This window comes from Salmo salar, chromosome 13 (assembly GCF_965601325.2).
Source record: "Salmo salar chromosome 13, fSalSal1, whole genome shotgun sequence".
In the NCBI taxonomy this organism is placed as follows: domain Eukaryota; kingdom Metazoa; phylum Chordata; class Actinopteri; order Salmoniformes; family Salmonidae; genus Salmo; species Salmo salar.
This window is the reverse complement of record NC_138303.1, coordinates 100,442,602-100,456,115: the sequence shown is the minus strand read 5'-3', so window position 1 is coordinate 100,456,115 and position 13,514 is coordinate 100,442,602. Positions and strand designations below refer to the sequence as shown.

At 40.7% G+C, this 13,514-nt stretch overlaps 1 protein-coding gene across 1 annotated transcript; it reads left to right on the top strand.

The window, feature by feature from the left end:
* Nucleotides 1-1,383: 1,383 nt before the first annotated feature.
* Nucleotides 1,384-9,097, top strand: LOC145850151 (uncharacterized). The gene is made up of 2 exons (XM_014138642.3): nucleotides 1,384-1,721; nucleotides 6,850-9,097. Exons 1-2 carry the CDS (start codon nucleotides 1,550-1,552, stop codon nucleotides 7,782-7,784), a joined length of 1,107 nt encoding a protein of 368 aa, XP_013994117.3. The 5' UTR covers nucleotides 1,384-1,549; the 3' UTR covers nucleotides 7,785-9,097.
* Nucleotides 9,098-13,514: the final 4,417 nt, after the last annotated feature.

Sequence of the window (13,514 nt, the reverse complement as noted above, 5' to 3'; positions counted from 1 at the left end):
AAACCCTTGAATGAGAAGGTGTGTCCAAACTTTTGACTGGTACTGTACACACACACACACACACACAGTATAGTCATTGGATCAAATAATGAAACGCTAAGATGATTGGAAAATGAACACCTAACATATTAATTTTGCATTATTAGATCCTGTTCAGAGAAGTAAACAAAGTCAATGATAGGCAACATGTCCACTCTAAGGTCATGACTGTTATATTGCCTGCAGTACACTTGATGGCTGGCAGGTAGAGTAAGTGCATCTGTTTCTGTTATGCCTTGTTTACATCAAGACATATTTCATTACGCCATATGTCGTCTTCACGGAGTCTTGCCCCACTACTGAATGGTCAAGTGTAGTGTTTGTAACGCAAGATGCAGGAGAGCCTGTCTCTCATTAAATATACAAATATTATTCAATATAGGATAAATATATTTTTTCTGTGGATAATATTTAATTACTTGTTCCTGAACTTGTTTCTCTAACTTTATTGCAAGTCAACCTAGCGTGCAATGTAGAGTAGCTAGCTAAAAGCTAGGCTTGGTTGAAGATAACAGTATTTTCAGCCTAGCTTTTAGCTAGCTACGGTGCATTCGGAAAGTATTCAGATCCCTTGACTTTTTCAATAATGTTGTTACGTTACAGCCTTATTCTAAAATTGATTACATTTCTTTTAGCAAGCTAGCTGCTTTGCAGTTTCCCAAAATAAATCTGGTCTCTGATGAGAGACAGGCTATCCTCCACCTTGCGTTACAAACACTACAGTTGTCCGTTCAGTAGCGGGGCAGAGAAGGGTGCAATTGTGGCATCTGCAGCAACCCCTCGTTATACTTGCATTGGTACATTTTTAAGCTAGGACAGGCGGAAGGCAGGAGCGCTCCAGTACAGTAGGTGGCATTAATGCACAATAACATTGGATGCCAGGCGCCAATAAACCCCACAGAAGAAGGGTCAGGGGCGACAACGGTAGCTAGCTAACCAGCTGTACATGATAGACAGTGTCCTTTGTCCCCGCCTGTCGGGCACTGTTTTCCCGCAGTTCTGTTAATGACGCGAGGGCAGGTGTTTGGCAGGTAGGAGCGAAGGACCCACATTCAAAAGTGTCACAAGTATGAAGACAAAGACAGTACAGTATGAAACTCTGATGAAATGTTCAGCTCGAGATGGGGGGCGTTCATGCTGTAACCAATGGGATGCTCGAGGGGGGTGTTCATGAAGGAACCAATAGGAACGCCCCGAATGCAGGCTGCAGTAGCACACTGACGGCGGGCAAAACTCCGTGAAAATGACAAACAGTGTAATGAAATACGTCACGATGTAATCAGTGCCAGCAAAACGTTGCATGGATGAGGTAATGGTCAGTACTGCATTGTTATCAAAACATTCCTATTGATATGATTAATCAATTAATTTGACGTGCCTACATTTCTATGGTGAATGTGACTAGAGTGCCAACGTCACTTCCGTGCGCACAGCGTTCACGTTTCACAACAAGCCCTAGCTAGCTGCGTGTATTTCGGGAAGATATTTCCCCCCCTATAATCGTCCAACAATGACTAAATTACAATATCTGAATGTGTATCTAACTGAGCGTTTGATGCAAGCTGCGGAGGAGATACTTGGAGTGGTCGGAGACACGATCTCCGAGTACCAGGAAGAAATAGCCCGGACAAAGAGAGAGAACCAATACCTGAAACGACACTTGATCACACCAGTCCTACCGGGTATGTAACTAGCTAGATTACTGTACTGTACTTTGTCATTTACACGAATTAGTTAAACAGCTAGAAAAGTTACATTGTTTTCTACAATAGTTGACTCTGTGGGGCAGAGACGGTGGATGCCTAGCTCTCAAACACTAAGCAGCATTCTGCCTTCTATAGTTTCAGCCACTAACTTCGCCCACGACTACCTCACGTGAACTACAATCCCGACGCAGTGTTTTAACGTTTAGAAACTTAAATAATCATTGCTTTCGATACGTATGGCTCTTATCTTTCATCAGCGCGAAATCGCGGAGTTCCCACTGGTGTACTAGTGATGGGCCGTTTTTTGGTGAACGTTGGGAATCGGGTCGGTGAAAGAGCCATTTATTTGGGGCCTAATTTAGATATGTTTCTTCTTAGCCTACCAAAATATTGGAAATTGTATTTCGAGAGCTTGGGACAAAGTTCTGTCTGCATTTTTGTAAAAAATGAGTTGACATAGCCTTGTTCTGTTCAATGGTCTCTACCAATATAGTACTCTAAATACCCCAATCCATGTTGATAAGCTTAAAAGAATACAAGATAAAACTAGCTGACACCATTTAAACCAATGAGGGGTTTGGAACTTTAAAGCCAATTATCTCAGAATCATCATCTTGCAGATATAACCTTATAGTCCCAAGCTCTTGATGTGTTAGTGAACTGTCTATAATTAGATACATGTGGCTTCTCTTCTGTCAATATATGTTGCCCTATAAGACTAAATAAACCTTTGTTCACCAGAATGTTATCAATTGATAGATTGAATGCTTCAATCTAGTTGACATGGTAAAGTTCTCTTTAATCTCTGCTTCTTTTGTGGAGCAAAGACGTTTAGTAACATTACTAAAATGACATCAGTTTAACCGGTTGTAAGGAAATGGAAAGCTATGAAAATGACCCAACATGTTTCTAATAATATTTCAGTTTGGCTTGGATGCATGTTTTATGTGGTTGAAATATCAGCTTTCATGATGCTGGTGAAGATAGCACCTCTACAGACATCTCTAACTGTGCATTTACGTTCTCTCAAGATGCTGAAAGAAATAAATCATATTTCTCCACTCCTGTTCCTGAGTCATTTCACATTTGGTGTATAATTTTACTGCAATTAATGCTTAATTCGGCAGGAGTTAATATTAAGGCTATGTGAAAGGTAAAATCTACAGTCAGTGTCCAGATTTCAGTTAACATTTAAAACATCTGAACAGTAGGCTACAGTTCCCTTGATGTGCCATAGGCCTGTTTGATGTCCCCGTCTTGTGACTTCAAATTTTTATAGTGCCTCACAATCATCACAGCACTGCTATCATCCTCTTTTACCACTTCACCAAATCTTTCATTACTTTTCTTGCCCTACCTTCTCGTTATTTTCAACTCTTCATTTTACAGCTTTTCTCTTATTGAATTAAACTCAGACATTGTCATTTTAGCCTCCGTGTATCAACAAACCTTTTTTGCCCCTTCACAAAAACATTTGGCGATAGGCGTGTAGGCTATTTTGCGCAGAAGTTTATAGGCTCACGTACTAATGCCAGATGGCCTAAAAAGAATGACAGAAACTTCAATGTACAAGAATAAATTGTACAAAAATGTATTTTTTTTAATGTATCGTTTTCTCTTCATTCAACCAGCCCGTCCTTCATCCACATCCACACACTTGTGTCCTGAAGTTGATGGGTTTATTGTAGTGATGTGCGGGTTAGTTCATAACCAGCAGTCCACACTGTTATATCCGCGGGGTAGGCGGGTTTAGGGTCATGCAATATTGTGTGGATGAATGATGGAATTCCTGTTCCAATTTTAAAATAATAAAACATGCATGAAATTCAAATGAATAAATCCTCCTGTCGTTTAACAAGATATAGTGTATTTGGAAAGTATTCAGACCCCTTGGTTTTTCAATTTTTTTTAATGTTACAGCCTTATTCTAAAATTGATTAAATTGTTTTTTTCTCATCAATCTACACACAATACCCCATAATGACAAAGCAAAAACTGTTTTTTAGAAATGTTTGCACAAAAAAAAAAAATGAAATATAACATTTGCATAAGTATTCAGACCCTTTGGCAGCGATTACAGCCTTCAGTCTTCTTGGGTATGACACTACAAGCTTGGCACACCTGTTTTTGGGGAGTTTCTCCCATTATTTTCTGCAGACCCTCTCAATCTCTGTCAGGTTGGATGGAGAGCGTCGATGCAAAGCTATTTTCAAGTCTCTCCAGAGATGTTCGACCGGGTTAAAGTCTGGGCTCTGGCTGCTCAAAGACATTCAGAGACTTGTCACGAAGCCACTCATGCGTTGTCTTGGCTGTGTGCTTAGGATCATTGTCCTGTTTGAAGATGAACCTTCACCCCGGTTTGAGGTCCTGAGTGCTCTGGTGCAGGTTTTCATCAAGGATCTCTATGTACTCTGCTCCGCAGGGATGGTGCCAGGTTTCCTCCAGATGTGACGTTTGGCATTCAGGCCAAATAGTTCAATTTTGGTTTCATCAGACCAGAGAATCTTGTTTCTCATGGTCTGAGAGTCTTTAGGTGCCTTTTGGCAAACCCCAAGCGGGCTCTCATGTGCCTTTTAGTGAGGAGTGGCTTTTGTCTGGCCACTCTACCATAAAGGCCTGATTGGTGGAGTGGTGCAGAGATGGTTGTCCTTTTAGAAGGGTCTCCTATCCCCACAGTGGAACACTGGAGCTCTGTCAAAGTGACCATGGTCACCTCCCTGACCAAGGTCCTTCTCCCCTGATTGCTCAGATTGGCTGGCAGCCAGCTCTAGGAAGAGTCTTGGTGGTGTTCTTGGGCACCTTCAATTCTGCAGAAATATTTTGGTATCCTTCCCCAGATCTGTGCCTCGACACAATCGTGTCTCAGAGCTCTAAGGACAATTCCTTCAACCTCATGGCTTGATTTTTGCGCTGACATGCACTGTCAACTGTGGGACCATATATAGACAGGTGTGTGCCTTTCCAAATCATGTCCAATCAATTGAATTTACCACAGGTGGACTCCAAGCAAGTTGTAGAAACATCTCAAGGATGATAAATGGAAACAGGATGCACCTGAGCAAAATTTTGAGTCTCATAGCAAAGGGTCTGAATACTTAGATAAATAGGGTAACAAAAAAAAATGTTTTATACATTTGCAAAAAAAAAATGTAAAGCCTGTTTTTGCTTTGTCATTATGGGCTATTGTGTCTAAATTGAGGAAAAATACAATTTAATACATTTTAGATTTAGGCTGTAACGTAACAAAATGTGGAAAAAGTCATGGTCTGAATACTTTCCGAATGCACTGTATATAGGGTACTTTATCAATTAATTAGTTAATGTCATCACACAGCATACGAGTCATTCATGATTTTAAGTGCAATCAAGGATTTTTGCTTTAAAACAAAATATGGCGACCCTTGAATAATTAGCATAAACAATAAATAAACCGCTCCATTTCGGCAATTGCATTCACGAATGCATGCGACTGTTTTTAGTCTTTGCTGTAATAAAGGCTTTAAAACATTTTTTTTACATACTCTCTGGTACTCTTCGAATTTATTTACTGTTGTTTTCATTGTTCCGAACGGTCAGAAAAATTACATTGTAATCTAACAGCACCTGTTTGACACACAATATGCACACAGCACTTGCGCCTTACCTTATTTTTCTTGATCTGCAGTATTTTCCACAACTACTCAAATTTATTCCACACATCTGATGTCCCCTTTACCTCCTTAGCAACCAGTAAACATTCCCCCGTTTCGAGTTTGTCACCACCTCTGCATCCATTTTGCTGTGATGTGTTACGGTGTTCAGAGTTTGTTATAACCAATTTATTGATGTGATTATGATATGCTATAGGTCAGGCCCTATTGGTCACGTGCATGTGATTAAAACATTTCCAAACAATCGATTGGTCGAAGAACAGAACCCAGTTTGAAAACAGGAAAACAGTTTGGAAAGCAAATGGCTATTGCTTTAAAGAGAAGATCATGAAAAGACTGTCTTTTAGTCATAAAAATTCTCTACTTAATTGAGCGAACAGTATAGCCTACCTTATTGGATAGTCTATAAGCTATATCAGATACGTTTCTTCTCCTTTCAACTGGAAAAATCTGGCATTTTTATAAACAAATTTTATGCCATTCTACTACGCTTTATATGACTGGAGACATTAGCAGAATTATTTTTTTATACGACAAAAAGTTCAGGGTAGCTTACTCTGCTAACAGCGTTGTCTGATTCATATAATAGGCCTACAAGAAGGGGAGAAACAAATACAATGACATCCATCTACCATAGAGGAGGAAATGATTGTCCAAAAATAAACATTCAAGTGGCACTGACCCAACAATGATAGAGTGAATGTGTGCGCTCATCGGGGATATGGCCAATGCTCTCCGCTGGTGCCCTACTCTACGTGGTCAGCCATGCTATTTTTTGTGTTTTGAGTTATATTATGAGCCAAAATTATGGCTATCCAATCTTTTCATCACATTAGGAATAGCAGGCTAACTAACATAAGTTTGCAAATGCGATGATGTATGGAATGCATTATTCTAAAATAAGTATTTTTAATGGTGACAATTAGCTTCCCCAAACTTAAAACTCACTGGCCGCCTATGCGCTGGTACAACACACTCAAATAATGCAGTGCCGTGGCTTGATCCAGGTGGTTATCGGAGGGTCTAATTAGCTCCTACACCAGGGGTTCCCAAACTTTTTTGTCCTGCGACCCCATTTGTCCTGCGACCCCAATGTTTACCTTTTTAAATTGGGGATATGACAGTCTATTACAAATCAGTCTGACAGTACTTTTGATAGTATTTCAATTTGTCAGTTTCTTTCGCGACCTCTAGTTTGGGAAACACTGCACTACACCCTCCATAAATTTCACTCCCTCAGCTTTGGTACACTTGTGTGTATGGCAGAGGCACGCGTGAATGCGCAGATGGATGGATGGATGGATGAGTGAGTGAGGGGAAGTGGAAGGGTTGATATGGGATTCAGCCAGAGCCATAGCTATGTCATTCCCAGAACAAGCTAGCTAACTCAATGGTGGTCTTGTCAATCAAGCATCAACAGCTGTCATTGATGTAAATTGTCTTCTTTCCCACAGCTCCTCAGCCCATTCTCTCTTGGGTCTCAGAGCAGCAAACTCCCCCTGAGCAACAGCGCTGTGAGCAGGAGTGGAGCCCCAGTCTGGGGCAGAGGGACCCAGAGCCCACACAGATTAAAGAGGAACAGGGTGAACTCAGGACCCGTCAGGAGGTAGAGCAGATTCAAGGGCCGGAGGCTGATACCAAAGAAGACTCCATAATCATTCCTCCCTGTGTGAAAAGTGACTGTGATCAGGAGCCATCTCAGCCCACACATCTTCCCCAAACTGTGGAGAACAGCGAGAGAGACTCTCTACTGACCAACACAACTGGACAGATCAAAACAGAACCTGATGGAGAGGGCTATGGAGTATCACTATCAGAACCAACCAGTGACTCCCCTCAGTCTCAGCCCCTCTCTGCAGTAAATCCAGCCTGTTCTAGAACACAGAGTGAGAACACTGAAAGTGTTCCAAGAGATCCAGAAAGGAGACCAGAGGAGGACACCCAGACACACTCATGTACTCAGTGTGGAGCCGTGTTCTGTGAGCTTTCCCAACTGAAGGCACACATGCTATCCCATACAGTACCACACAGTGGTGACACTAGTCACAGGCAAATCCTCTGCACAGTCTGTTGGAAGTCATTCACCTCTACCAGTTACCTCAAGGTCCACATGTGTTCTCACAATAAGGAGAAGCCCTTCCACTGTGGTGTGTGTGGCAAGAGCTTCAGCTACTCAGGGAGGTTCAGGGAGCACCAGCGCATCCACACTGGAGAGAGACCGTACCGCTGCCACGTGTGTGGTAAACGCTTCAACCGGTCTGCCCATCTGAAGACCCACCTGAGGGTCCACACAGGGGAGAAACCCTACTCCTGTCCTGTCTGTGGGAAAGGATTCAGTCAGTCCAGCCATATCAAGGGACACCTCAGAACTCACACCCGAGGGAGGTAGAAGAAAGATGCCTTTTTTTATTAGGATCGCCATTTGCCGACGCCAATGGCGACAGCTAGTCTTACTGGGGTCCGACACATCACGAAAAAGACATTACAGACAAAAGACTTTACACTTAAACATTAACATGTAGTATGTGTGTGTGCACTCAGTTCCACATACATGTCAGTACATACATGCAACAAGTAGGTCACATGGGGGAGAGGCGTTGTGCCGTGAGGTGTTGCTTTATTTATTTTTTGAAACCAGGTTTGCTGTTCACTTGGCCTATATAAGATGGGAGTTCCATGCAATCATGGCTCTGTATAATACTGTAAGTTTCCTTGAATTTGTTCTGGACCTGGGAACTGTGAAAATATGTCTGGTGGGGTAAGTGCTGTGTGTAAGTTGATTATGCTTTATAAAAACGAGAAGCGATGCAGTCAGTCTTTCCTCAACACTTAGCCAAGAGAGACTAGCATGCATATTATTGCTTAGGGGATGACGGTGTCAAAAAGCAGAGCATCTTTTTATTACGGAGAGACCTCTCCCCATCTTTACAACCATTGAATCAAAATGTTTTGACCATGACAATTTACAATATTAAGATAACACCAAATCATTTAGTCTGCTGAACAGCCAAACCATTCATTACCAGATTCAGCTGAGGTCTAGAACATACGGAATGATTTGTACCAAATACAATGCTCTTAGTTTTTGATATTTTCAGGACCAGTTTATTACTGGCCTCCCATTCTAAAACTGACCAACTCTTTGTTTAGGGTTGCAGTGATTTCACTAGCTGTGGTTGCTGGCCCGTGTAGGGTTGAATCATCAGCAGACATGGACACAGGCTTTGTTTATTGACAGTGGCAGGTCAGCTTTCCATCTAAGTTGTCAATGCCAGGAGGTTTGTCATTATTGATAACAATTGTTCTGCCTCTTCCACACTAATTTTACAAAATTCAAACTTACAATGCTTTTCTGTCATTCTTTTCTTTCAACTGTTCGTGGTTGGCATTTACTGCCTAGGTTTGCCCACTTTGCCAATGTAGTAATTATTAAAATAATTGGCAACATTAAATGGTTTTGTGTTGAATAAGCCATCTGATTTTATGGAAGATGGAGTTGAATGTCTTCCTGCCCATAATTTAATTTAAAGTACTCAAGTTATTTTCCATCATTGACCTTGTTTTCATAAGTTTCTTTTAAGTTTAGTCACATAATTTCTCAAATCTCAATAAGAGATGTGCAGCCAGACTTATTAACCACTCCTTTTGCCCCATCTCTTTCAACCATCGTTCTTCAATTCCTCATTAAATCCTTAACAGTTCTATCAGTCTGTTTCTTAACAGGTGCATGTTTATCAATAATTGGAAGAAGCAATGTCATAAATTCATCAAGTGCAGCATCTGGATGCTTCTTATTAATCACATCAGACCAAATATGTTTTACTTCTACATAAGTCACAGCTAAATATTTTGTATGATCTCTTATACACTATTTTAGGAACAGCTTTTGGAATCTTGTCTTTCCTGGATATAGCCACTATATTGAGATCACTGCATTCAATGGGTACGGATACAGTTTTAGAACAAAGTTCTACAGTATTAGTAAAAAATGTGATAACTACATGTGGATTATATAAACTCATCAAAAAAAGAAACATCCTCTCACCGTCAACTGTTTATTTTCAGCAAACTTAACGTGTAAATATTTGTATGAACATAACAAGATTCAACAACTGAGACAGGAACTGAACGAGTTCTACCGACATGTGACTAACAGAAATGTAATAATGTGTCCCTGAACAAAGGGGGGGGGGGTCAAAATAAAAAGTAACAGTCAGTATCTGGTGTGGCCACCATCTGCATTAAGTACTGCAGTGCATCTCCTCATGGACTGCACCAGATTTGCCAGTACTTGCAGTGAGATGTTAACCCACTGAGCAGGGACCCTGGGCATCTTTCTTTTGGTGTTTTTCAGAGTCAGTAGAAAGGCCTCTTTTGTGTCCTAGGTTTTCATAACTGTGACCTTAATTGCCTACCGTTCCACAAGTGCATGTTCATTAATTGTTTATGGTTCATTGAACAAGCATGGAAAATAGTGTTTAAACCCTTTACAATGAAGATCTGTGGAGTTATTTTGATTTTTACGAATTATCTTTGAAAGACAGGGTCCTTAAAAAGGGACGTTTCTTTTTTTGTGGAGTTTAGTTCCTGTAGTGTAAACACCCTGGTAGGTTGATTAATAACCTGAACCAGATTACAGGCACTGGTTACAGTGAGAAGCTTCCTCTTGAGCGGACAGCTTGATGGAAACAGTCAATATTCAGGTCCCCAAAAAAGTAGACCTCTGTTTATATTACATACACTATCAAGCATTTCACACACATTATCTAGAGACTGACTGTTAGCACTTGGTGGTCTATTGCAACACCCTAAAAGAACAAGCTTTAGTTGAGATAGGTGAACCTGAAACCACAACACTTCAATATCACTTGACATGAGATCTTCCCTAAGCATTAGAGGGATATGGCTCTGAATATATATTTGTATTGCTTGTATTGCTACTGCTTTATCAAAGAAATTAGCTAAGTGAGTCTCAGAAATGGCTAATACAGTGCATTCAGCAAGTATTCAGACCCCTTTCCATTTTCCACATTTTATGTTACAGCCTTATTCTAAAATGGATTAAAAAAATATCAATCTACACACAACACCCCATAATGACAAAACATAAACAGGTTTTTAGAAATGTTTGCAAATGTATTAAAAATTTTAAAAACATATTTACATAAGTATTCAGACCCTTTGCTATGAGACTCAAAATTCAGCTCAGGTGCATCCTGTTTCCATTTATCATCCTTGATGTTTCTACAACTTGGAGTCCACCTGTGGTAAATTCAGTTGATTGGACATGATTTGGAAAGGCACACACGTGTCTATATAAGGTCCCACAGTTGACAGTGCATGTCGGCAAAAAACAAGCCATGAGGTCGAAGGAATTGTCCGTAGAGCTCTGAGACAGGATTGTGTTGAGACACATATCTGGAGAAGGGTACCAAAACATTTCTGCAGCATTGAAGGTCCCCAAGGACAATGTGGCTTCCATCATTCTTAAATGGAAGAAGTTTGGAACCACCAAGACTCTTCCTAGAGTTGGCCACCTGGCTAAACTGAGCAATCGGGGGGAGAAGGGCCTTGGTCAGGAAGGTAACCAAGAACCCGATGGTCACTCTGACAGAGCTCCAGGGTTCCTCTGTGGAGATGGGAGAACCTTCCAGAAGGACAACCATCTCTGTCGCACTCCACCAATCAGGCCTTTATGGTAGAGTGGCCAGACGGAAACCACTCCTCACTAAAAGGTGCATGACAGCCCGCTTGGAGTTTGCCAAAAGGCATCTAAAAGGACTCTCAGAGCATGAGAAACAAGATCCTCTGGTATGATAAAACCAAGATTGAACTCTTTGGCCTGAATGCCAAGTGTCACGTCTGGAGGAAACCTGGCACCATCCCTACGGTGAAGCATGATGGTGGAAGAATCATGCCGTGGGGATGTTTTTCAGTGGCACGGACTAGGAGACTAGTCAAGATTGAGGGAAAGATGAACAGAGCAAAGTACAGAGAGATCCTTGATGAAAACCTGCTCCTGAGCGCTCAGGACCTCAGACTGGGGTGAAGGTTCACCTTCCAACAGGACAACGACCCTACACACACACAGGCAAGACAACGCAGGAGTGGCTTCGGGACAAGTCTGTGAATGTCTTTGAGTGTCCCAGCTAGAGCCCGGTCTTGAACCCGACCGAACATCTCTGAAGAGACCTGAAAATAGTTGTGCAGCGACGCTCCCCATCCAACCTGACAGAGCTTAAGAGGATCTGCAGAGAAGAATGGGAGAAACTTTCCAAATACAGATGTGCCAAGCTTGTGGCATCATACCAAGAAGACTCAAGGCTGTAATCGCTGCCAAAGGTGTTCCAACAAAGATGAGTAAAGGATCTGAACACTTGTGTAAATTTGATATTTCCGTTTTTTTTTTTTATACATTTGCGAACATTTCTAAACCAGTTTTTGCTTTGTCGTTATGGGGTAGATTGAGGGGGGGACGATTTAATTTTAGAATAAGACTAACGTAACAAAATGTGGAAAAAGTCAAGGGGTCTGAATACTTTCCGATTGCTTGATAAGTGCTTGAAAATTCACAAAAAGTGGCGTTAGCTGATTATCTCTCAACAAAATGTATAAGATCTCCTTAGTCTGTATTTATCACAGACCTTGTTTTTCGGCATTTATCCTTTTCCTGGGTAGCTTATCAGAGATAGCCTTGGAGTGGAAAGAGCCCATGAGGGAATAGACAGAGCCTTCTGTTCTCAAAGTACCTAGCTTTTGGAAAGAGGAAGATAGACATACCTTCTCTTCAGTGCTACTAATTCTACATAGAATTGTAAGACTAGAGGACTATAGAATGTATGATGTTTTGCATACTGTAACTAAGGCACCTCATTTCTGCATTGATTTAAGAGAGCTGCTCTAATACAATGCTATGAAAAGACTTGAATCCCCTCATGTATCACCAAGTTACACTAACTATGTTAGAGAGAAATATAATGTTAATTTGTTAGATTTGCACTTTTTTATTCTTGATTTCAATAGGAGCTTGTTGGTCTCCTTGCAAATAAACAAACTCTCATTGATTAAGTAGGCCTATGTGTGGGAACATTTTATTTCTGAATGTCTTTTTCTGAAGGAAAACAATACTGTCACAGATCAATGTTCTAGTGATCAGTGGGACTGTTACAGACAGCCCATCCTCACCAATGTTGTTGTAAAACCATGTTTGAACACTAGATGGTATACTTTTTCTCCTCCACAAAAGTGTTACACAAGCTAGGTTTCCATCCTATTGGCGACAGATTTTCTGCATAAAACTGTGTGTTTTCCCACCAGATGTGTTCCCATCAAAATAACTTGATGTTAAATTCACATATACCAAATAAAAAAACGGTTTAATGGTTTGCATCGCATTTAACTCTTATTATAATATCAATATTTGCACATAAAAGCATTTCCAACGCCATTTCTCACAAAATTAATTTGACTAATTTTACATTTTGAATGGAAACCTGGTTACAGTTGAATATGATTGCCCTCACAGGTCCTGCCAAGCAACAGCCTTAAATCCAGAAACCCAGCTATTGGTACATTTATACGTACAAACATTAAAAATCTATGATGACTATATAAACGAACGTCGTAAGAGAATGTATCCCGTACAAAGGCAACAGACGGAGAAGGGTAAGCGTGCCTTTCTCATTGTGGACAAACTATAGATGGACAGCTATTCCCGAGACAGCTCCATAACACCATGGATGTACTAAATTCTACAGGGACTTCAGGTTAAGACAAAAAGAAAGTATGAGAACTGAAAAAATATCTGAACACTGAAGTGGATATGAACACACACATACTCAATTACATGCTCGCTTACACATATGGACTTGTACATGCTGTAGAGTAATGAAAGGTGTCTTTCATGATCATGTGAAATGTCAATTTCTGTGGAAATGCTGGGATGTGTTTTTCAATGATGTTAAGGTAATTATGATGCACCTATGTCGGTGATACGATATGGATTACAGTTATCATCATGAATATTAAGGCTATACACACTACATGTTACACACACACAGACACTCAACCATGCAAATTGGTGGAGTTATTATTTATTTGGACGGCATACATTATAGTC

Excerpts from the sequence above, each read along its gene's own strand:
- LOC145850151 (XM_014138642.3), top strand. The coding sequence starts at position 1,550 with ATGACTAAATTACAATATCTGAATGTGTATCTAACTGAGCGTTTGATG. Across the intron at positions 1,722-6,849 it reads GATCACACCAGTCCTACCGG|CTCCTCAGCCCATTCTCTCT; the intron begins GTATGTAACTAG and ends TCTTTCCCACAG.